Raw genomic sequence first — 25,356 nt, forward strand, 5'->3', positions numbered from 1 at the left:
GCCTATTCATGCCCTTTGTCCACTTTTTTTGATGGGGTTATATTTTTTATTGTTGTCGAGTTGTTTGAGGTCCTTGTAAAATTTTAAATATTAGTTCCCTGTTGGATGCATTGTGTGAAAACATTTTTTCTCATTCTGCAGGTTATCTGTTCACTCTGTCAATTGTTTCCTTTTCTATGCAGAAGCTCCTTAGTTTAACTCAATTCCATTTGTCTATTTTTGTTTTTGTTTCTTGTGCTTTTGAGATCATACTCATAAAAATCTTTGCCTATACCAATGTCCTGAGGCATTTACTCTGTTTTCTTCTAGTAGTTTTATAGCTTGGGGTCTTACGCTTAAGTCTGTAATCAATTTTGAGTTGATTTTTGTATATGGTGAGAGATACGAGTCTAGTTTTATTTTTCTTCATATGAATATCCAGTTTTCCCTGCGCTATTTATTGAAGATAGCATTCTTTCTCTAACGTTTGGTATCTCTATCAAAAATCAGCGAGCTGTAAATATGTGAATCTATCTCTTTCTTCTCTATTCTGTTCCATTGGTCTATGTGTCTGTTTTCATACCAATGCCATGCTGCTTTAAGTTACTGTAGCTTCATAGTGTAATTTAAAGTCAGAGAGTATGATGCTTCCAGCTTTGTTCTTTTTACTTAGGATTGCTTTGGCTATTCAGAATCTTTTGTGATTCCATATAAATTCAGAATTGTTTTTCCTATCTCTCTGAAAAATATCATTGGTCTTTTGATAGAGATTTCTTTGAATCTGTAGATTGCTTTGAATAGCATGGTCATTCATAAAGTTTGAATATTTGACCCTGCCCAAATCTCATGTTAAATTGCAATCCCCAGTGCTGGAGGTGTGGCCTGGGGGGAGGAATTTGGGTCATGGAGGTGGATCCCTCATCACTTTCTGCTGGTGTCACAGTAGTTGGTGAGTTCCTGTGAGATCTGGTTATTTTAAAGTGTGTGTCCCCTACCCATCCCCTCCCTGGCTCTCTCTCTCTTTGTTGCTCCTGCTTTTGTCATGTGATGTGCCTCCTCCCTCTTCGTCTTCTGTTATGACTGTAAACTATCTGAGGCATTCTTAGAAGCCAAGCAGATGCCAGCACCATGCTTCCTCTAAAGCCTGCAGAACTGAGAGCCAATTAAACCTACTTTCTTTATGAAATACCCAGTCTCAGATATTTCTTTATAGCAATGCAGAATGGTTTAATACAGTCATTGAAATAATATTAATTCTTCTGCTCCATAACCGTGGGATGTCTTTCCCTTCATTTCTGTCCTCTTCAATGTCTTGCATCAGTGTTTTGTAGTTTTCCTTGCAGATTTTTCACCTCCTTGGTTAAATTTATTCCTATGTATTTCTTTTGTGTGGCTATTGTGACTGGGATTGCATTTTTAATTTCTTTTTCAAATAGTTCATTATTGGTGTATGGAAACAATGCTAGATTTTGTATGTTGATTTTTTTATTCTATAATTTCACTGAATTTGTTCATCAGCTCTAAGAGATTTTGTGGTGGAGTCTTTAGGTTTTTCTATATATAAGATTATGTCTTCTGCAAAGAGGGTCAATTTGACTTCCTTTTTTCTAATTTTAATGCTCTTTATTTCTCTCTCATTCCTAATTGCTCTTGTTGGCACTTCCAGGACAATGGTGAATAACAATGGTGAAAGTGGGCATCCTGTCTTATTACAGTTCTTAGAGGAAAGGGTTTCAGCTTTTGCCCATTTAATATGATTTCAGGTGTGGGTTTGTCATTTATGACCTTCATTATGTTAAAGTATTTTTTAATGCCAAATTTGTTGAGACTTTTTATTATGAAGTGATGTTCAATTTTATCAAATTAATTTCTGCATCTATTGAGATACTTATATAGATTTTGTCCTTGATATTGTTGATTGATATGTCACATTTATTGATTTACATATGTTGAAACATCCTTGCATGCCTGGGATAAATCCCACTTGATCATAGTGTATTATTTTTTGATATGTTGTTGTATTCAGTTTTCTAGTGTTTTGGGGAGAACTTTTGCATCTAGGTTCATCAATGATAGTTGCCGGTGGATTTTTTTATGTTCTTGTCTAGTTTTGGTGTCAGGGTAATGCTGGCCTCATAGAATGAGTAAGGAAGAATTTCCTCCTCTTCAATGTTTTGTAATAGCTTGAGCAGAATTGGTGTTAGTTCTTTTCTTTTTTTATATATACTTTTTTAAATTTTATTATTATTATACTTTAAGTTTTAGGGTACATGTGCACAACGTGCAGGTTTGTTACGTATGTATACATGTGCCATGTTGGTGTGCTGCACCCATTAACTCGTCATTTAGCATTAGGTATATCTCCTAATGCTATCCCTCCCCCTCCCCCCACCCCACAACAGTCCCCGGTGTGCGATGTTCCCCTTCCTGTGTCCATGTGTTCTCATCGTTCAATTCCCACCTATGAGTAAGAACATGCAGTGTTTGGTTTTTTGTCCTTGCGATAGTTTGCTGAGAATGATGATTTCCAGCTTCATCCATGTCCCTACAAAGGACATGAACTCATCCTTTTTTATGGCTGCATTGTATTCCATGGTGTCTATGTGCCACATTTTGTTAATCCAGTCTATCATTGTTGGACATTTGGGTTGCGAACTAGAAATACCATTTGACCCAGCCATCCCATTACTGAGTATATACCCAAAGGATTATAAATCATGCTGCTATAAAGACACATGCACACGTATGTTTATTGCAGCACTATTCACAATAGCAAAGACTTGGTGTTAGTTCTTTCCTAAAAGTATGATCAATTTCAGCAGTAAAGCCACCTGGTCCTGGGCTTTTCTTTGTTGCGAATTATCTAACATCAGGAATCATCTGACATTTATACAACTTTTTGGTGTGAGTTGAAAGTGACTACAGAATATGGAACTGTGAAACAACCACCACCCACATCTGAAAGAAGACTTAAGTGTTCTGCAAATTAGATGTAATCTTTAACAAATATTAGAACACTAAAGCAGGGATGCCTATTAGGTATGTCTTTATTATTAGGAAATAGACATGTATTAGTATTTTAACATCATTTTGAAATATTATTTTCTTACAAATAAAAATGATTCATATAGTATAACTTGTTTTTAACTCTACATTTATAAGCATATCTCTCTGGTCCATTTATACTTATTTATACATTATTGTAATTTTCATTCACAGTTTCTTCATGTGAAAGCTATTTTATAGGATATGGTAGAAATAGCCTTTTCATGTCAAACTAAAACGTATAAAGATCATTCCTACTGCAAGCCAATACAAACTAAAATAATTTGCAAATCACAAGAATATGTTTTCAAATTTTCTGTTGCAGATACTGCATTTTACATTAGCTTCCAACTAAATTTGACTTTTAGAGCAGAAAAGTTTTATAATTTGTAATGTGACTTCTTTTTTATATCCACATTAATTACCATACAGTACAAATTCTTCATTGGAAAACTATATTCTCAAAAGTAAAAATAGTATTTTGACTTAAAGTTAAAGGAATTAAGAATAAATTTGGGCATGCAACTGTGCATATCTCAAATTGAAAGGATTGAGTCCATTTTGAAATATGGGTAAAATTTACTATGGAGATTTAATTTTCAAGTAAAATATTTTATTTGAGCTATCCAATATGTCTATGGAAATGCAAATGGATCTCAAAACAAACTTTACAATTTCTCTTAGGAACAAAGAAACTGAGCTTAATTTAATTACTGTAATTGTCATTTGCAGACCTGCTCCATTGGGCTTCTTTGTGGTGATGAAATAAGGAGAATTACCTGTTTAACTCCCATCTTTCAAAGAACAGATCCCATTTCCACACAGACATATACAGTTCCCCCTTCTGAGACTTTGGTCAGCAGCTTTCCATCTATAAAGGCTACTAGAATACCAGCCATAATGGACACTTACCCAGTTGATCAAGGTAAGTAGAAGTGGGTAAGATATTAAGAAGTTTGAGTTTGAAAAAGTTGTGTGGTAAAAGCATATTTTCTGCATTATTAAAATCTTTTTTTTCTGAGATACATGATTTTTAGGGGTGTAAAATTAAGCATTATTGGTTATGACTCCTGTTTTAAGTTTTGTTTTAAACAATGTTGTTTGCTAATACTATTTCTGGATCAATAAAAAAATGTAAATTAACAGTTTTTATTCCACTGTGTAAATTTGAATAGACAACTGGACCTCAATCCCAGCACATTTTGTTTTAAAAGGGCCTTGTGCTACTTGCATCAATGTGTCTTTACTTCATATTCTCTGAGTCATTAAGGTAAATTTATATTCCTATCAAATTATTTGACTAACACTCAGATAAAAGATATGTGCTTATTTTCCTATTGTGAATTATTTTAACAACTTCAGGCTGTTTTTTCCATGTCCAATTCTTTAACTTTCTAAATCAAGTGATGTCATATTATAAACAGTACATTGTATATTAAATTGCAAATTTACTCTTCATGTAGCCAATGCCACTTCGGATAATCAGAGTAAGAATTGTAGCCCTTAGCAAGGAATTCTTGAAGAAAAAATAATTTTGAAGGCTATTGGGTATTCTAAGTAGAAATGTACCTTGTCTATTTTTCATCTATGTAATTTCTATTCTTTTAAAAAATTAAATTGAAATATAGTGTTATCTAATATAAACAGAACATTTTGCCTATTGAGGAAGTAAAACAGTATTTCTAACATTTCTAACCCGATGGGTCAAACATTCATTGGTTGTGTCAATGACAAAGAGTTGTAATTTTTCATGTGTTCTTATTCAAAGGAGTCATTTAGTTGGGAATATGTCAATTCTATGTAATGCCATTCGTTCTAACTTTAGCCCTCCCATGGAGTGTAAATAATAGGAATCTTTGCATTTATGCAGTTTGTGAAATCATTAAACTCCTCATGTACTTTTATTAGAAATATGATTTACAGAACCATATTTGTCTACATATAATGGATGTAAGGTGGCAGTGCAATTTGCCTGAGATTTATCCCAGTGCCAAAGTGGTTCGTTTCTGATTCATTTTTCTAAACTTTTTGGCTTTTTTCCTTTTTGTAGGTCCAAAACAGACAGGCATTGTCAAGCATGACATTCTCCCAACCACTGGTTTGGCAACGTTAAGAATTAGCACACCCTTGGAAAGCTACTTACTCGAAGAACTGATTGTCACTAGAGAGCTTTCAGCAAAACACAGTCTTCTTTCTTCTGCAGATGTTTCCTCTTCTCGATTCCTGAATTTTGGTATTCATGACCCAGCACAAATTGTCCAGGACAAAACATCGGTATCACATATGCCTGTTCGAACTTCAGCAGCCACACTAGGTTTCTTTTTTCCTGATAGGAGAGCAAGGACCCCATTTATCATGTCTTCCTTAATGTCAGATTTTATTTTTCCTACACAATCTTTATTATTTGAGAACTATCAGACTGTTGCTTCATCTGCTACCCCAACGACTTCAGTAATTAGAAGCATTCCAGGGGCTGATATTGAGCTAAACAGGCAGTCATTACTCTCCCGTGGATTCCTGCTTACAGCTGCCTCCCTAAGTGCAACTCCAGTTGTCTCTAGGGGGGCTCAAGAGGATATTGAAGAATATTCAGCTGATTCTTTAATTTCAAGAAGAGAGCACTGGAGATTGCTCAGCCCCTCGATGTCTCCCATTTTTCCTGCTAAGATAATTATATCTAAACAGGTAACCATCTTAAACTCATCAGCTCTGCACCGGTTCGGTACAAAAGCCTTCAATCCCAGTGAATATCAGGCTATTACTGAAGCTTCAAGCAACCAGAGACTCACAAACATCAAATCACAGGCTGCTGATTCTTTAAGAGAATTAAGCCAAACATGTGCAACATGTTCTATGACTGAAATAAAATCCTCTCGTGAATTCTCAGATCAAGTTTTGCATAGCAAACAGTCCCACTTTTATGAGACATTCTGGATGAACTCAGCGATATTAGCCAGCTGGTATGCACTAATGGGAGCTCAAGCTATCACTTCTGGGCATTCATTTTCTTCTGCTACTGAAATAACACCATCAGTGGCATTCACAGAAGTGCCATCTTTATTTCCTTCTAAAAAGAGTGCAAAAAGAACAATTTTATCCTCATCCTTGGAAGAATCCATTACCCTATCAAGTAATTTGGATGTTAATTTACGTTTGGATAAGACTTGTTTATCCATTGTCCCTTCACAAACTATCTCTTCAGACTTGATGAATTCTGATTGGACTTCAAAAATGACTACTGATGAACTGTCAGTATCAGAAAACATTTTAAAACTATTGAAAATAAGACAATATGGCATAACTATGGGACCCACTGAGGTACTAAATCAAGAGAGCTTATTGGACATGGAAAAAAGTAAAGGATCTCATACACTGTTCAAACTTCACCCAAGTGATAGTTCTCTGGACTTTGAGTTAAACTTACAAATTTATCCGGATGTTACTTTAAAGACATATTCAGAAATTACACATGCAAATGACTTCAAAAATAATCTGCCACCATTGACAGGCTCAGTGCCTGATTTTTCAGAAGTCACCACCAATGTTGCATTTTATACAGTTTCAGCAACTCCAGCACTTTCAATACAGACGTCTTCCTCCATGTCTGTAATTAGGCCAGATTGGCCATATTTTACAGATTATATGACCTCTCTTAAAAAAGAGGTCAAGACTTCTTCAGAATGGTCCAAATGGGAACTTCAGCCTAGTGTGCAATATCAGGAATTTCCCACTGCAAGCCGGCATCTCCCCTTCACTAGATCTCTTACTTTGTCTTCACTGGAATCCATTCTGGCACCTCAACGGCTGATGATTTCTGGTGAGTTTCTCAGTTTCTGTTCAGTAAACTTTTAGAAATGAGTTTCTTTTCTACGGAGAAGAAAGAGCCTGTCATGGTCACCGGGTGCTCTAAACAGCCTCATTGTAATCAGGGCAGCAGCCAGTTCAATGGAGAAGGCACCTGCTGTTGTACCTGACACAGATGGTTATTCTTTATGCACTGCCACAAAGGCTACCAGATCAATACAGTAGTAGGTTGGAGACAGCTATACTGCTGGCAAGCAATCAGAAACTGAACTAGTTCAATTCATTATGACAGATCTCTCAAAGTTTAGAAATAACTTTTATTATTCTCATTTCTTGAAATAGCTTCTGTGTCAGGTTGAACACAATATAACATACTCTTTCTAACGGTATCTTCAGTGGTAGCATTTTTTTTAATATGGGAAAGAGGAAATCACTGGAACTTTCTTGAGATTTCCTATCCTCTATGGCATGGTATATCATTTTTAAATTTAAAGTTTTTTGTTTCATTTTATATAATTCAGAATATAAGTTAATTTCATGTATTTTATTTAACAAAAGCACTATGCAAAAATTGAAGGAGATAATATCTGTGAATTTGAATTCAGAGCCTTGATATATTAATGACAAGCCAGTTTTCTCATATAACAGTTCTTACTTTAAAGCGTATTTTAAATCACTAATCTCCCCTTGTAATTGCTATCAAATTGGTAAGGATGTAAAAAAGGAAAAAGGTTAAAGAATTGTGTTTACCAGAAAGAGAAGATTTTTCATTATTTTAAGAAGTTCTATCTTGTGGAATTTTCAGGTGTTACTTCGTGGCAGTGAAATTAATTTTCCTTTGACAATAAACTTATAGTGGTTTGTGTCTGTGTATGTATGGTTGTGTGTTTTTGCTTCATATATTACCCCAACGTTTAAAAGGTTTTAGGTGTGTAATTTATGGCTGAAAATTCAGTAACATGAAAGAACAGGTCATTCTATTTGGTATATCATATATTCAATATGATATAATTTTGTCTACAAAATTTCTTAAATCCATGATAAAATTAATTACAAATTTAAATGTGGTATTCTCCTTGTACTTTTACAGGCTGATAGCTTGTGGTTTATCTGTTATAACTCACATACAATGCCTAATACATCATTTCTCACATATAAGGTTCTTGGTAAATGTAGCAGAGTTAAAACGTCTCTCAAACAATTCATCCCATAGCCACCTCTTGGAAATAATCAGGGCACAAATTCTTCATTATTAGTAAATAAAACATTAAATTTGGTCTTTTTAAACATAATCTTGCTGCTTTTCACTTTTCCCATTCTTCATTCCCATTGCAACTATTCTTTATTTTGACCTCACCTACATCTCCTAATCTCCTTCCAGTTTTTCTTGCCTTTCTAGTCATTTAGTCATTATAATAAATCATTTGCAAGGCATTTGTTGACATTTTCCAATATGTTCATCCACCGTCTTGATCAGAGTCACATCAGCGAATAAACAGTCTAACTGGGTATTTGGGGAGAGTTTAATATGGTAATTACTTATTAAAATATGGGTAGAGTTTAAGGAAAACTAAGGATCTTACAGTTCTCAAGAGACCAATAACAGCAAAACCAGCATTGGGCCTAAAGAGACAGAGGTAAGAGAAGGACCAGAACCTAAAATGGAAAGCTTCTAGGTTACAGAAGGTGTGGCCTTTGGAAGTAGGACACAGGTAATCCAATAAGAACAGACAGGGAGGAGACTAGAAAATACTAGACAACCCCTTTCCTGTTGTCTTCTAGTCTTCTGCAGGTGCTTCTTATTAACCAAAGCTGTTCAGTAGCTGGAGGCTAAAGTCAGTCCTTTGAATTGATCTCTAGTGTTTAGAGGGTAGAATAAACAAGGGTGGAAAGAAGATCGGGAAGAGCAAATGTTGATGTATTAGAGTCCTACATTTGTCAATTTGCAGCTTGTATTTTGTCAAAATTCATAATAATGGCTTGTTCCACTAAAGTTCTTATGGAATTCCTCACCTAGGCTCTTAATTCTTCTAGGCAATCCTAGTTAATTTTGAATTGGCTTCCTAAAATTTTCATCACAGTGATTATTTGAATTTTTTTCTGATCTTTCTTAGCATGAATATGATAACCATCTTATTTGTTGAGCAAATTAACTTATTTCTAACTTCTCAACTGACAAATACCATCTAGTCTAATTAATCTTCTTTCCAGACTCCATCTTAAAATTATCTGGCAATGAAGGAAAGGAAAATAGAAAAACTTGGTGATACAATTGTTCCAGAGCCTTGTGTTTAAAAGCTTATTCCTTATCCATGAAATTACTTTTACACCTTGTCAAAAATCAATCAATGGTATACATGCGGGTCAACTTCTGGAGTCTTAGTTTTTTCAATTAATCCATATGTCTTTCTTTTACCCAATTCCAAACTGTCTTGGTTACTATAGTATTTTCTTCTTTTAAAATTGTTTTACACAATTTAGATGCAGATGTTGCCATAGTAGTCATTGTTTGGTATCCATGAAAGATTGGGTTCCAGGAACGTGCAGATACCTAAAATGATACCCAGCACCAGGTTAAACAACTAAGCATTACGTAAATATGATTTCTGTGTTGTTCACTCTTGTACACCTAACATCTAACACTAAGTGGCATTAAAATAGCTGCTTAATAGTGGTTGTATAAAGTCACTAAAACATATTACTGGAAATAATCTTTATAAAAACTCTGGTCTAATCTCTTCATGTAGAGAAATGATATAGTAGGCCATAGTCTAATGTTCTACAATGCAAAAATCTTGAAAGATTGAACCATTATATATACCTGTTTCTTACACATAATGGTTTCCGTGACACTGCCAAAATATAGAACAAATGTGTAACTGATGAAGGGAGATGTCTGCTTCCAAAGTAGACCACTGAGTGCTATCATTTCCACCATATGTGGTATTTCCATAATAGAAAAGTAGCTAAGGTAGCAAGCCTATAATTTTAGAGTCCCTTGCCGCTGGTGAATTTCCCACTTTGTATTGGACCACTAGAAAAAAAAATGACACTCTGAGCAACCTCTTGCGATTAACAAAGTGAGGCATCGTGGAGCCACCTCTATCAACATGATTCTTTGAGTTTTGTGTACTTTTTGAAGTGCGTGATTGCTGGCCCTGTAGTACGGTGACAGCTCTATTAAATTGAATCAAAGTCCTTTTCTCTGACGTCTTTGAAACTGGATGACTTTGTGTGATTTAATTTAACATACAAAGGAAATAAAATGTAAGAGAAAAAGGGAACATATTCTAGCAATTTGTCATTCTTTTCCTACAGCAATATAACTCTATTTTTTCTACTAGTTATTTGGGAAGGATATAAGAAAGAGCAATCAGAGCTTCATGAACCAAATATTCTCAAATAGCAATGGATAGGAAAAATAGAGTGTTTGAGTTATGTTTATTCCATTTTTAGTTGTAAAATTCTAAATTTAAAAATGTACACTGCAGATAAAATTCTAGTAAATGACAAAGGGGCATTTCCTCCAAGAATAAAAAGGATAAGTCAAGGTAAGATATTTAGTAACGTAATTTACTGCATCATTAAACAAAAAGACTTTAACACTCAATTGATAGTTTATTAAATGTGTTCATTTTATCTCTTGTTTTTTCTTTCTGAAAAGATTTACATCTTCAAATCTTTTTGGCATCTATTAATATTTCCTAATCATACCAATATAGAAATAGCTCACAACAATATTCAGTGTCTTAATGCTGAAACAGAAGAGATAGTTTCATTAAACTCATTAACAGTTCAAAATGCCTTATGTATACATGTACACGTATTTCTTACACATAATTTAGAAAATATGGAAAAAATGCATTAAGTGTCTTAGTCTATTTGTGCTGCTATTACAAAATACCACAGAATGGGTATTTATTTCTCAGTTTTGGAGACTGGTAAGTTCTAGATCAAGGTGCCAGCAAGTTCAATGAGTGTCTGTTTCCTCATTCTTCACCAGAATGAGGTGTCCTCATGTGGAAGAAATGCCAAAAGGGCTGAACTCACCCCATCAAGCACTGTTATCAGACACTAATTACATCCAGAAGAGAGGATACTTCATGGTCTAAACACCTCCTAACGACCCTACTTTTTAATACTGCAGCACTGGTGATTGAGCTTCAACATGAATTTTAGAGTAGACACAAATATCCAAATCATAGCATTAAGCAACAAAAAATTCAAACTACTGCTTATTAAAACCATACAGAACAATTTAAAAGGTAAAATTTACTAACCATAAAAGTATATAAATGGACATGTGATATCTTAATTTGAGCACTCAGAAATGTAGGCTGTTAATGTTACGTACAATATTTGAAAAGTATAAAGAAATTCCAAACAAGGCCAAATAAGATAATACTTAGAACTTATATTATTTGAAAGTGCAAAAGTATAACCAAGAAAGTGTTGAATAGAAAGGGCAATAAGAGAATGTGTATGTTTTTGTAACACATAAAAACTGTAGTTAAAATGTTATATTGCTCCAGACAATGCTGATAAAAGGAAATAGAATAGAAAGTCTAGATATACATGCTATATATAAAACTACATCCAAGGGGTGATTGTGAGTCCATAGAGAAAGATTATTTACTGAATTCTGTTGATGCATTGTTTTATTTTGAAAACTCGTTCTCTACGTTTCAGGCCAAAATAAATTGTGTTAGGAATAACCACATAGAATTGCAAAACGAAACATTAAATGATCTGAATAAAAGTTTCAACATTTATTTTAGATACAGTGGGTATGTGTGCAGGTTCGTTACATGGTGTATTGTGTGATGCTGAGGTTTAAGGTACAGATCCCATCATCCAAGTAGTGAGCATAGTATCCAATAGGTAGGTATTTCAACCCCTACCTGCTCCCTCCCCAACTTCTACTAGTCCAAAGTGTCTGCTGGTCCTATGTTTATGTCCATCGGTACTCACTGTTTAGCTCCTACTTACACATGAGAACATCTAGTATTTGGTTTCCTATTCCTGTGTTAATTCACTTAGGATAATGGCCTCAATCTGTATCCCTATTGCTGCCAAGGACATGATTTTGTTCTTTTTATGGCTGTGTAGTATTCAATGATGTATACGCACCACCTTTTATACAGTCCATCATTGACTGGCACCTGGGTTGGTTCCGTGTCTTTGCTGTTATGAATAGTGCAGTAATGAACATGCAAATGTATGTGTCTTTTTAGTAAAACTATTTTATTTTGAGTATATATCCAGTAACAATATTGCTGGGTCAAATAATAGTATTTATTTAATCTCAAAATTGAAAATTTTTAACTGTGAAAGCAAAATTAGAAAATTATAAATTAAATGTTGATAGTGAGTACATTTTATAGTACATTAACTAAAAGTAATACCTTTCTAAGCCAAAAAATGATCTTAAGCATCGTTAAAGAAAATATATGCAGCCATGTTTTACCTTACAAGACAGACATATGATTATTAAGTGTTCTTTTAAATTGATGGCAAAATGCTGACCACGAGAACAGTAAAACAATTTGCAAATAAAAACTATATGCAGTAAAATATATTCAAAAATTATTAAGAGCAACTCAGAGTATCAAATTCAAAATGTGACACAAATTTTAACTACCTATTTGTTAGTCTTTTTTTTTCCAATTGTAGTGGTCTGAATTAGGAAAGTCACAGTGGAGGCACTCTATTGGTGGGAGAGTAAGTTGGCACCATCTTTCTGGAGGATTATTTGTTAATAAAAATTTTAAAAGCATTAAAATATAATTTCAATTTTAGAAAATTATTACTGATATATTAAATATTATATTAAAAATTTAAAAATTGGAAAACAACTATTATCATAATATGGTGGCTTTATTAAATCCTGACATGGAAAATTGTTTCTCTCTTCCTGTAGGAGAAAATGTAAAACCATGTATACAACCTATTCTAAATACATGTATACATGCACACCACACATATGCAACCTAATTCTTCCAGAACCTTAATATTGTTTTTAATATTTACTTTTATTTTCTACATGCTTTACATATTACTATATACTTTTTATCAGAACAAAATATGTTTTTGCAAATATGTGTTTTATTGAGATATTAAGAATATTTCAAAAAGCATATTTGATCATTTTATTCATGTTAGGTTAAAATAAACTACAAGAATTTTGAGAAATATATTCATATAGAAAATTATTGTAAGTCATAGCATTATAATAGTTGACAGGAAATCGATTGAAAAAAGTATAATATATATCTTGCATGGAACACAGAGATATATTTTATGTCCAAACATGCCATCTACATATTTTTAATGAAATTATTATGTTTATGTTAAAATCATTAATCACATTTCTACAGTATTCTTTACGTTTTAGTGAAATTAGAAGAAAAATTGAGTGGAATTAATCACAGTTTTTTTTTTTTGAGGCAGAATCTCATTCTTGTTGCCCAGGCTGGAGTGCGATGGTGCAATCTCGACTCACTGCAACCTCTGCCTCCCAGGTTCAAGCGATTCTCCTGCCTCAGCCTCCTGAGTAGCTGGGATAACAGGCATCTGTCACCACGCCTGGCTAATTTTGTATTTTTAGTAGAGATGGGGTTTCTCCATGTTGGTCAAGCTGGTCTTGAACTCCTAACCTCAGGTGATAAGCCCACCTTGGCCTCCCAAAGTGTTGGGATAACAGGCGTGAGCTACTGTGCCTGGCCTAATCACATCATTTTATTCAATATTCAAGTGTTCATTGATGGTCTACTTTGTGACAGGCACCAGTCACCACTATGATTGTTTGTTTGTTTGCCTGCTTGCTTATTTGGGCCCTGAAGTGTTCAAATATGAGCTGTAACTCTTTAACACAATAACATCATTTTTCTTTTCTACGTATTTTGAATCATATGTTTATATCCTAGGGTTTTTTTGAATAATGTTTATATCCCAGGGTTTTCAAACTCCTCATTCCTATATTTACATTTTATAAACCAACAAATAAGGAAAAAGTTTTCCTTCTGATTAAAACTATTAAACACCAAAGAAGATGTCCAACCTACAAGTAAGATGTAGACACTTCCAACCATACCTCTCCAAGTTACTTTACTACATTAAAAGTCACTCAGAACCCTTTTCCTGTGGCCAAGGAAGTATTTGCATGGAAGACAGAATCTTTTGTAACAATATATAATGTCACTTTTGTTCTAACTTACTTAAAATATATACAATTAACCTCATTTGGAACTAACCCAGCAATGAATGCTGCTGGTGTTCCTACAGGGCCAACTGTATCTGCTGAAACCCAACACACAGGAGCAATAAGATCAGAAGTAAAATCCTGGCATTTTCTTTCCTGTACATCTGCTAGCACCTTCCTAACAAATGAAAGCCCCGTGCTTTTGTGTTGTGCTAGTTTGTAGTATTCCAGATCATTCATTATTTGCATTTCATTCCCACTAGTCACTGCATGGAATAGTGTTATTGACATTCTATAGAGAATACAGTAGAGTGATTGTGATAGTTTAATAACACAAACTTTTTTGTGCATTCTACAGTTCTTTGGTTTTGAAATACTTTCATTTTCATTGCTGAATACCCATCTCAGTGGTACATGACCTTGGAAAAATAGCAAGCAAAAAAAAAAAGACCAAGGATTGGCAAACTATAGCCTGCAGGCCAAATCTGACCCATTCCTTTTTTTTTGGAAAGACAATTTTACTGGAACACAGCTATAACTATACCAATTCATGTACATCAGCAGTCCCCAAAATTTCTGGCACCAGGGACCAGTTTCGTGGAAGACAGTTTTTCCACGGGGGGCTAGGGGATGGTTTTGGGATGAAACTGCTCTACTTCGGATCACCAGGCATTAGTTAGATTCTCATCAGAAGCATGCAACCTAGATCCCTCACATGTGCAGTTCACAACGGGGTTCACCTCCAATGAGAATCTAATGTGGCTGTTGATCTGATAGGAGGCTCACCTCCTGCTATGCGGCCCAGTTCCTAACAGGCCACAGACAGGTACCAATCCATGGCCCAGGGGTTGGAGACCACTGGTTTACATATTATCTATGACTAATTTCGTACAATGACAACAAAGTTGAATAGTTGTGACAGAGGTTGTGTCACACATAGCAAGCCCAGAATACTTACTATGTTCTTCTTTACAGGAAAACTTGCCAGCATCTGATATAACGATATGGGTAAATTTTGACAATTCTCAGTTTGGTTTATTTTACTTTTCTGGCCAAGTTTTTAGTATCAGCCATAAATGGACTCAGAAAGGTTCAGATTTCAGACCTACTTAATCCTATTGTTCTATCTCAAGTCACAATGTCCCTGTCTTCTCTACCACTCTGATGGCGCCCTAAGATAAAGACATAGACAGTGGTAGACACCCATTATCTGCCCTTCGTGAAGCCCTTAGATCTATCCAGTGTGGGCTTCAGGGGTGTGTGACCTCAGAAGGACTTCACTCTTGGTGGAGCCACAGTATGTAATAGCTCAGTGAGACTCAAGTACAATGTAAAGGCATTATACAAGCCACTGGCTTCAGTGTTTCCACTGTTTTGATAAGAATAACATGCACGTATGAACCATGAAATATGAATTATGTAATTTTGATGTTTAATTGTTAAATTATATTTGTCATTAAAGCTGGCATTATGCAACATAAAGATAAATGGTAGTATTTATGCCAATATTTGAAAATTTTTCTTACATAGAATGACATTAAACAGCAAATAAAATACCATAAAATGATTAGATGAAGACCATAAAACAAAGGAAAAACTTTATATCTAATTACCTGTAATGGTACATTTTCTCTACTTTTTTGAACAAATGGTTCTGATTTTCATTTTCAACTCAGCCCAGAACATTTTGTATGTAGCTCGGTCCATGGTGCCACTATTTTGTAATTTCCTTCCCTACTCTACCACCCCAGTTTTATGCACAGACTCCTCTTCACATGCTGACCACTTAAATGTTAGAATCCTCCAACATTTGCTCTTAGATGTTTCCCATCACTCTCTTTCTCTCTTCCTCCTCTCTTTCCACTCATCTTTAATTCTTTAGTCAATTCTTATTCCTTTATTCCGCAATTTGTCTTTGCACTTTCACTCATAGCTTCAAATATCTGCAGAGATATATACTTTCTTATTTTGTACTATTTATTGTGTTTCACCTGTAAGTCTCTCAATACTTTAAACTTGAGATAAAATTGTAATCTTCCCAATACCAAAAATCTTCATCTCTCTCCCTACCCATATTTCCTTTTCCCTGATTCATCTCTCATATGAAATTTACATCCATCTGGATTTCTAAACTTCAGGGTAAACTTTATCAAAAATACTATGAATTATATTTAGGAATTCTCTCATTCAGCTTTTTATGTCTGTTTATTACAACTCCAGTTTTGGCTTGTATGATCTCTCTTGAACTAATGCAGTTCTCTCTAAATGGACAATTTCTAGTCTCTAGTCTTTCTATTCCGCCTTCCACATTATTTTCAGAGGTTTAAAAAATAATATACACATAAACATATTATTTTCTTTCCTCTATTTTAAAAGTTACAAGAGTTATTCTTTTTTATGAGAAAAGGTTTAAAATCCTAAGCATTCCAACTAGTATATTCAACCCTGATTGCATCATCTAAAGTCATTCTCTACCACTCATTTCTAACCTGTTTTATGATTCACCATTCCTCAGTCCTGTCATACAGTTGCACAACTCTGCACTTTAGTGCTCATAGGCCCTTCTCATGAATGCCCTTTATTGCCCAGTCTATCAGAATTCCTGTCCTAAGGCCCAATTCAAATGCCACTGCCTATTGGAAGACTTCTGTGAAAAAAACCTTGAAGATTTAATTTTTCCCTTTATCCTTGCTCCTATAGAATATTGTGCATAACTCAATGTCACCTTGACTTTGGTCATTTGTTGTTTCTGTTAGCTTCCCTCAGCAGTATTTGGGCTTTTTCAGGAGGAGTTATATGTTAATAGACATAATACTTTATCCAAAGCTTTGCTGTAAGAATGGAGATCCCAGAAAGGCTGTATGTCATCTATCTTAAAAATTGTCACAAAGATTTATCAAGTTAATATTGGTTAAGAAGGCTTAGCTATGAAAGCTTCTATGAACAGAGCAACATAAGCTATAAAAATGTCGAAGTCTAGGAATGGAAAACACCCTGGGACTTAAAAAAATAAATAAATATAATGTGACTGGTTCCTAAGGAAGAAGTTGGGTGGCTCAATATACAGTAATCCCAATAAATTATCAACTTAATGATGGCTAAGAGTGACTTTGAACAGGTCAATGATTTGATACCACAAGACTCCAGGCAGCTAGTGAGAGATGTAAAGGTAAGAGATCATGGCTTATTTCAAAGTAACCAGCCAGTATAGTGCTTGATTCCAGATGTCCAGAAAGCAGGATTCATGTAGGAAAGAGCTGTCTGTTCTTGAGCAAAGATTCAGTACAGCAGAATTTCAGGACTTAATATCAGTTCTACACTGAGAATATGAATGAGAATGGGCATTTTCATGTTCTAAGCAGAGGACCTAAGCCAATAACCCTGTCTGTGACCTGGTCCAGTGATAATAAGGCTTGTGGAGGACATTTATAAGGAGGAAATGGTTGGACCAAGAAACGACACAGATACTCAGTGGGCATCTTTAGAAATCATTGAAATGAGGACAAAAATTCCTGGTTTCAAGGATAATTATAATAGTAACTGGCATTTATTTAATACCTGCTTCATACATGAGAATGATCTGGGGTTGAAGATTTGGTCTCTATACAACTTTCCAGATGATATAAAGGCAAAGACTATCTTGGCTCAGGTTCCAGTGAGTTGGCGTTGGAATTTGAGTGTGTGAAATCCAGATATCATGGATTTTTCCTTCCAATATACTGTTCGAGGAAGGAAGTGAAGTTCTGCTTATCATTTTTGTCCTTCAGGCCTTCAGTGACTTTCCTGCTAGGGCAGATCTTAGCTGGGTCTTCTAGTGAAGAGCATCTCTCACTCCAGGTATTGAGAAAGGCCAGGGCAGAATTGATTAAAGCAAGGGAGCAGGGATCAAAACAGGAATAAAGACCTGAGACACATTCTTTCGCCCATGGGTAGGACCAACATACTAAATTCTGCTAATGAGGAGAAGAACTTGCTTCTCCACAGACTTTTTAAATTCTGTTTACTAATGTCAGTCACTTGTACATAGAAAATTAATGAAAAGATATTTCTGTTGCCTCCCAAATCTATTTATACTTGAAGCATGTGGTGCAGTACGACAAGTTGTCACTTTAATAGGCATCAATCAGCAATATTTTGAAATGGTATTTAATGTCAGTAATTAAGATATTACTTAAACCCCTCAATAGTGTTATCGCCTAAGTGTAATAGTGATTATCATAAAATGTGTTCTTCCATAATAACCATGTTTCACTAGCAGCATATTTTATTGTGAATACACCAAGTCCTGGACTCCATAGTTAGTGATACATTGCTAAACAAGAAAACAAGACAGAAATTTTATGCCCTCTGGAACTTAACTTCTAGTGGAGAGAGACAGATAATAAACACTAAGCATAAAACACACACACACACACACACACCACACACACACACACACACACACACACACACAAAGAGAGAGAGAAAGAGAATGTGATAAAAGAAAAAGTAGAAGTAGAACAAGTGTGGGGTGTCACAAGTTCTGGGTTGAAGAGTGAGTGACAACACTGTTACATTCTACCATCAGGATTGATCTCTTTGACGAAGACAACTTGAAGAGGATGAGAGCTAGCTGTGTAGCTATAGGGGAGAAGAAAAGCCCACAGAGCAAAAAGCCAGTACTGTGTTAATGTAGGCATGTATTGACATTTTCTGGGATCATCAGGGGCAACAGTGTGGATGAGCAGGCAAGCAAGGTAGAGACTTGTGGAGGATGAAGTCACATATATAATGGGGGAGAGGAGATTCTGATAATTTCAGGCAATTTTAAGACCTTGTTTTGTATTCTGAGTGGAAATAAAGACTTATTCCAGGGGTTTAAGCAGAAAAGTGAAATTATGTGAGTGACCACTCTGGCTATACTATGGAGAACAGATCAGTGTGTGAGGTTTGGGCAGGAATACACGAAGGGAGAATAGTTAAGAGGCTAATGCCCTAATCCAGGCTAGAAATGGCCGTGGCTCAGTCTAGTCTGTCAGCATGAAAGCTTGAGAAATGGTCAGATTCTGGCTATGTTTTGAAGGTTGAGTCAATGTAATTTTCTGATACATTGGATTATTTTTATTTTGATAATCAATTTTGTGAAGCAGAGAGAAGCATCTTAAGCCACCCTCTAAGGACAAATAAAGGAAAATAATGCAAACCAATTTTTAGACACGCTACAAGTAGGCTTATCAGAAATTTTTACCAGCTATAAAACTGTCTCTAACAACAGCTCTATTATAATGCGAAACTCTGATAAGTTTATAATGACATTCCTTATTACAACCCTGAGGCACAGAAAGAACCTCTGATTTCTGCATCTGCCGAGAGTTGATAAGTCATGTTGATTCTAAAATATATGTTTAGTGTTGTGCATCTATACTCATTCTTGGAAATTGATTTGTATCTTCACGTTGAATTGAGGAACTCTACTTAACTATAATATTTAATAACATAAGCTATGAATGCCCTGATCATAGTGATTTTTTAACTGAAATACTCTATGCATATGTCTGTGTGTGTGTGTGAGTGTGTGTGTGTAGGGTGCATTTTTATGTAACAAAGTCAAAATGGAGTGGAAAGACTTAAATATAATTTGAACGATTGAGAGAGAGAGCAGAGGTAATGATTAGAAAATACAGAATTATAAAATAGTATATTTAAAGAGGATGATGGATGTTGAAGACATGACATTTGATTATATTTACTCTAAGTCTTTTAATTGTGACACCAATGCTGGAATAGTGAATATATTTTGATGAACAATGTAACATATTAGTCTTCTAGGTCTGCCATAATAAAATACCAGAAACTGATTGTCTCAAAACAGCAGAGATTTATTGTCTCACAATTCTGGAGTCTAGCTGTACTAAAGCAAAGTATCAGCAGGGTCATGCTTCCTCAGAAACCTGCAGGGGAGAATCCCTCCATGCCCCCTCCTAGCTTCCTTGGTGGTGGTCAAGCTTTGATGTTTCTTGACTTGTAGCTGCATCACTCCAATGTCTGCCTCCCGTCACATGTATTCTCCCCGTGTGTCTTCACATCATCTTTTTAGAAGAACACCAGTCATAATGGATTCATTCTCAATCTCACCTTAACTAATTACATCTCTAATAACTCTATTTATAAATAACATCACATTCTGAGTTATTGGAGGTTGAGACTTTAACATGTCATTGGGGGAATATAATCCAATCCATTTTAAAAAGCTACAATACTAAATTAGCTTTCTTAGAGATTATTGTTTCCTCCTAATGGCAAATTAAGCACAAGGCTGATACATCATGAAAAACAATTCCTTATATTCTTCATAATTTAGTAATTTTCTTAAATAAGAAACTATTTTTAAATAAAATTATTTTGTTTGAAAGCTTAAAAGAAATACAAGATTTTTGTGATTCAGACAAAAATTTCATGAATAAATATACATAGCACCATAGATGTGTTGATATTCTTCAGTCTTCTAAAGACCTTTCCCCATAAATATCTAAGTGGGAACAAGTGAACAAAGACACTCTCAACATGTTCGTTTGGTATTTTTCCCCCTCTGGCCCTGGACAGATGTTATTTTTAAAATTTTAAGTATATTAACCTGTCTTAATCTCAATTTTCTCATCTGAAGAATACTTAGGACTTTTAAAGTCACTTCACTTCTTTAACGTTCTAAAAACCTGGGGTTGGGCATATATTCATTACAAATGAGTCTCATTCTCCAAAAAGATGGATTGTGGAAGTTACTTCCAAAGAACAAGTAGGAAACGCACTGATCGCCAAGTCACAATGTTGCTTACATGATTCTGGCCAACTCTCACTGTTCTCAGATCACTTATTACAGGTTTTTCACTGGCTAGTCAAGGATGATGTAAATGCTACCACACTAAAGCAAATGTTAGCTCAAAGTCCTTATGCATTTTCCAAAATTTTTAAAGGCCTTCAGTTGTTCAATTTCAGTGCCTGGTAATATGACAGAAGCTTGGAAGGTGAATAAATCCCAGAATTTCCATTCTATAACTTACTAGCTCTTTGTCTTTAGAAAAGTTCTATGACATAGCCTCAGTTTGCTCATCTGTAATATAGGGCTACCACTAATTTTGTGCAGTCATTTCGAGGATTATATGAATTTATCTATATAAATTGCTGTCACAGTGCCACCTAAATGTTAGCCTGTCCCCAAATTTTCAGTTTTTAAATTTAATTCCATATACTCTCTTTAGTTTATAAACTACTGTCACAACTCATTTACTACCTGTCTAGTTCCTTAAGCTTAGAGTACTTGAAACCTAAACTTGGTGCTTGTCCTGAATTTTATTACTATGTACCATACCTTTGACTTCTTCACTTACTGCTGACTAATTTACCATATTCTAACATTTGATTTCTAAACATTGTCACATTCTTGCCTCTGTTGTAGTTCTGTGTACCTGACCATACTTTAGCCAGGGGCTTCCAATGCTTCTCTAGATCTTATTAATTGCTATTTATACGTTTTAATGTTTCACTAGCTCGCTGATGCTCCGAGGCAGCTCTTACCACCTTCCCTGGACTCCTTGCTTCTGCCATGAAGCTGTCTCTTCCTTCCTAAGAGCCTTACTCCTCATCCTGCTTTAACAACTTGAGGTTATGCAGTATCTAACCCCTCCTTTCTATGTTTTCAATTCTAAGAAACTTCAAGTGTGGAAACCACATTAACTTTTGTATTCCAATAATGTCTTCTTTTTTTAATAACATGCTCTTTATTTTCCCTTTTCTTTGAAAATTTCATGTTTTACTTTCTAAAAAGGATTTTAATCCCGAAGAAACAAGACATGAAATTTCAATCCATATTTTCATGTGGATAAAATTCTGTATATAACTTGGAAACATCAGATGATAAGAATAACTCTTTTGATTTAAGATTATGACTAGGTGCTATACTTTTCTGTTTGATTTTCAATCACACTCTTATTCTGGGTGAAGTTTCCCTAAGTAGTTTACCATTTTGGTTGGACATTGGATGCATTTTTATCTTCTCTATGTGCTTTCTCTCTTCTTTTGATACTAGTGCCTCTATCACTCTCTAAACAGCCTGACCAGCTTTCTGTAATAGAAGGAAATAAAGTTGTATTTTATCATTTTGACAGCTGAAATCAATAAAGCAAAATTGTGTTCTTTTACATCACTTAATATTTATACCTGAAGGCATATAAGTATCATTGTGTATACTTGAAAAACACTTTGTTTTTAAAACCAACAGGGGCTGTAAATGAAATTACATATTTTTCATCAACTGGCTGAAGAAATGTACTTATTTTATTAACCCCACAGGAATTATGCCCCCAATTTTATGTTTGGTTGAACTTTAAAAACATAAGACATGAATATATCAGTTTTTGTTTATTTTTGTTTTAACTGTGAGCATTTTATTAGAACTGGTACTTCTCCCTCAAGGTTTATCTTTGTTTCCAGCTGAATCCCATTAATTTAGTCAAGGTAGCTTTGGAGCAAATCTTCTTACCCTGAGACTCTATGATTCATGCATTCCATGCTTATCAATATTACATGGGGAAGTGGTTGGTTCTTTTATTCAACCACAGCTTAACTGAAAATCTTTTTTTTAACTAATTGATTTTTTTTAATAGTTTAAGTTCTAGGTTACAGGTGCAGAACGTACAGTTTTATTACATAGGTATACACGCGCCATGGTGGTTCACTACAACCATCAACCTGTCATCTACATTAGGTATTTCTCCTAATGCTTTCTCTCCCCTTGCCCCCACCCACCAACAGGCCCTGGTGTGTGATGTTCCTCTCCCTGTGTCCCTGTGTTCCCATTGTTCAACTCCCACTTATGAGTGAGAACATGTGGTGTTTGATTTTCCGTTCCTGTGTTAGTTTGCTGAGAATGATGGTTTCCAGCTTCATCCATGCCCCTGCAAAGGACATGAACTCATCCTTTTTTATGGCTACATAGTATTCCGCGGTATATATGTGCCACATTTTCTTTGTCCAGTCTATCACTGATGGGCATTTGGGTTGGTTTCAAGTCTTTGCTATTGTGAATAGTCCTGCAATAAACATACGTGTGTATGTGTCTTCATAGTAGAATTATTTATAATCCTTTGAGTATATAACCAGTAATGGGATTGCTGGGTCAAATGGTATTTCTGGTTCTAGATCCTTGCGGAATTGCCACACTGTCTTCCACAATGATTGAACTAATTCACACTCCCACCAGCAGTGTAAAAGCATTCCTGTTTCTCAACAACTTCGCCAGCATCTGTTGTTTCCTGACTTTTTAATGATCGCCATTCTAACTGGCGTGAGATGGTATCTCATTGTGGTTTTGATTTGCATTCCTCTAATGACCACTGATGATGAGCTTTTTTTTTTCATTTGTTTGTTGCCTGCATAAATGTCTTCTTTTGAGAAGTGTCTGCTCATATCCTTTGCCCACTTTTGACAGGGTTGTTTTTTTCTTGTAAATTTGTTTAAGTTTCTTGTAGACTCTGAATTTTAGCCTTTTGTCAGATGGATTGAAGGCAAAACTTTTCTCCCATTCCGTAGGTTGCCTGTTCACTCTGATGATAGTTTCTTTTGCTGTGCCAAAGCTCTTTAGTTTAATTAGATCCCATTTGCAAATTTTGGCTTTTGTTGTCATTGTTTTTGGTGTTTTAGTCATGAAGTCTTTGCCCATACCTATGTGCTGAATGGTATTGATTGCCTAGGTTTTCTTCTAGGGTTTTTATGGCTTTAGGGCTTACATTTAAGTCTTTAATCCATTTGGAGTAAATTTTTGTATAAGGTGTAAGGAAAGGATCCAGTTTCAGCTTTCTGCATATGGCTAGCCAGTTTTCCCAATACCATTTATTAAATAGGGAATCCTTTCCCCATTGCTTGTTTTTGTCAGGTTTGTGGAAGATCAGATGGTTGTAGATGTGTGGTGTTATTGCTGAGGCCTCTATTCTGTTCTATTGGTCTGTATGTCTGTTTTGCTGCCAGTCCCATGCTGTTTTGGTAACGGTAACCTTGTAGCATAGTTTGAAGTCAGGTAGCGTGATGCCTCCAGCTTTGTTCATTTTTCTTAGGATTGTCTTGGCTGTACAGGCTCTATTTTGGTTCCATATGAAATTTAAAGTAGTTTTTTTTCTAATTTTGTAAAGAAAGTCAACAGTAGCTTTACGGGGACAGCATTGAATCTATAAATTACTTTGGGCAGTATGGCCATTTTCACAATATTTATTCTTCCTATCTATGAGCATGGAATGTTTTTCCGTTTGTTTACATCCTCTCTTATTTCCTTGAGCAATGGTTTGTACTTCTCCTTGAAGAGGTCCTTCACATCCCTTGTAAGTTGGATTCCTAGGTATTTTATTATCTTTGTAGCAATTATGAATGGGAGTTCACTCATGATTTGGCTCTCTGTTTGTCTGTTATTGGGGTATAGGAAGGCTTGTGATTTTTGCACATTGATTTTGTATCCTGAGTATTTGCCAAAGTTGCTTATCAGCTTAAGGAGATTTTGGGCTGAGACGATGGTTTTTTCTAAATATACAATCATGTCATCTGCAAACAGAGAATTTGACTTTCTCTCTTCCTATTTGAATGCCCTTTATTTCTTTCTCTTGCCTGATTGCCCTGGCCGGAACTTGGTGAGAGAGACCGTCTTTGTCTTTTACTGGTTTTCAAAGGGAATGCATCCAGCTTTTGCCCATTCACTATGATATTGGCTGTGGGTTTGTCATAAATAGCTCTTATTATTTTGAGATACGTTCCATCAATACCTAGTTTATTGAGAGTTTTTACTATGAAGTGGTGTTGAATTTTATTGTAGGTCTTTTCTTCATCTATTTAAATAATCATGTGGTTTTTGTCATTGGTTCTGTTTATGTGATGGATTATGTTTTTTGATTTGCATATGTTGAACCAGCCTTGCATCCCAGGGATGAAGCCGACTTGGTGGATAAGCTTTTTGATGTGCTGCTGGATTCAGTTTGCCAGTATTTTCTTGAGGATTTTTGCATTGATGTTCATCAGGGATATTGGCCTGAAATGTTGTTGTTGTTGTTGTGTCTCTGCCAGATTTTGGTATCAGGATGATGCTGGCCTCGTAATATGAGTTAGGGAGGAGTCCCTCTTTTTCTATTGTTTGCAATGGTTTCAGAAAGAATGGCACCAACTCCTCTTTGAACCTCTGGTAGAATTTAGCTCTGAATTGATCTGATCCTGGGCATTTTTTGGTTGGTAGGCTATTAATTACTGCCTCAATTTCAGAACTTGTTATTGGTCTATTCAGGGATTTGACTTCTTCCTGATTTAGTCTTGGGAGG

The 25,356-nt window shown here is 35.2% G+C and overlaps 1 protein-coding gene across 1 annotated transcript in view; it reads left to right on the plus strand.

Annotated features, from left to right (window-relative positions):
- Positions 1 to 3,924: 3,924 nt before the first annotated feature.
- Positions 3,925 to 25,356, plus strand: part of LOC129398099 (protein eyes shut homolog) — a 222,918-nt gene continuing 201,486 nt past the window's right edge. Inside the window, exons 1-2 of the mRNA XM_055114411.2 lie at positions 3,925 to 3,949; positions 5,075 to 6,841. Of these exons, the coding sequence (XP_054970386.2) occupies positions 3,925 to 3,949; positions 5,075 to 6,841 (1,792 nt within the window). The remainder of the gene's footprint in view (positions 3,950 to 5,074; positions 6,842 to 25,356) is intronic.

Source organism: Pan paniscus, chromosome 5 (genome assembly GCF_029289425.2).
Source record: "Pan paniscus chromosome 5, NHGRI_mPanPan1-v2.0_pri, whole genome shotgun sequence".
NCBI classification, from domain to species: Eukaryota; Metazoa; Chordata; class Mammalia; order Primates; family Hominidae; genus Pan; species Pan paniscus.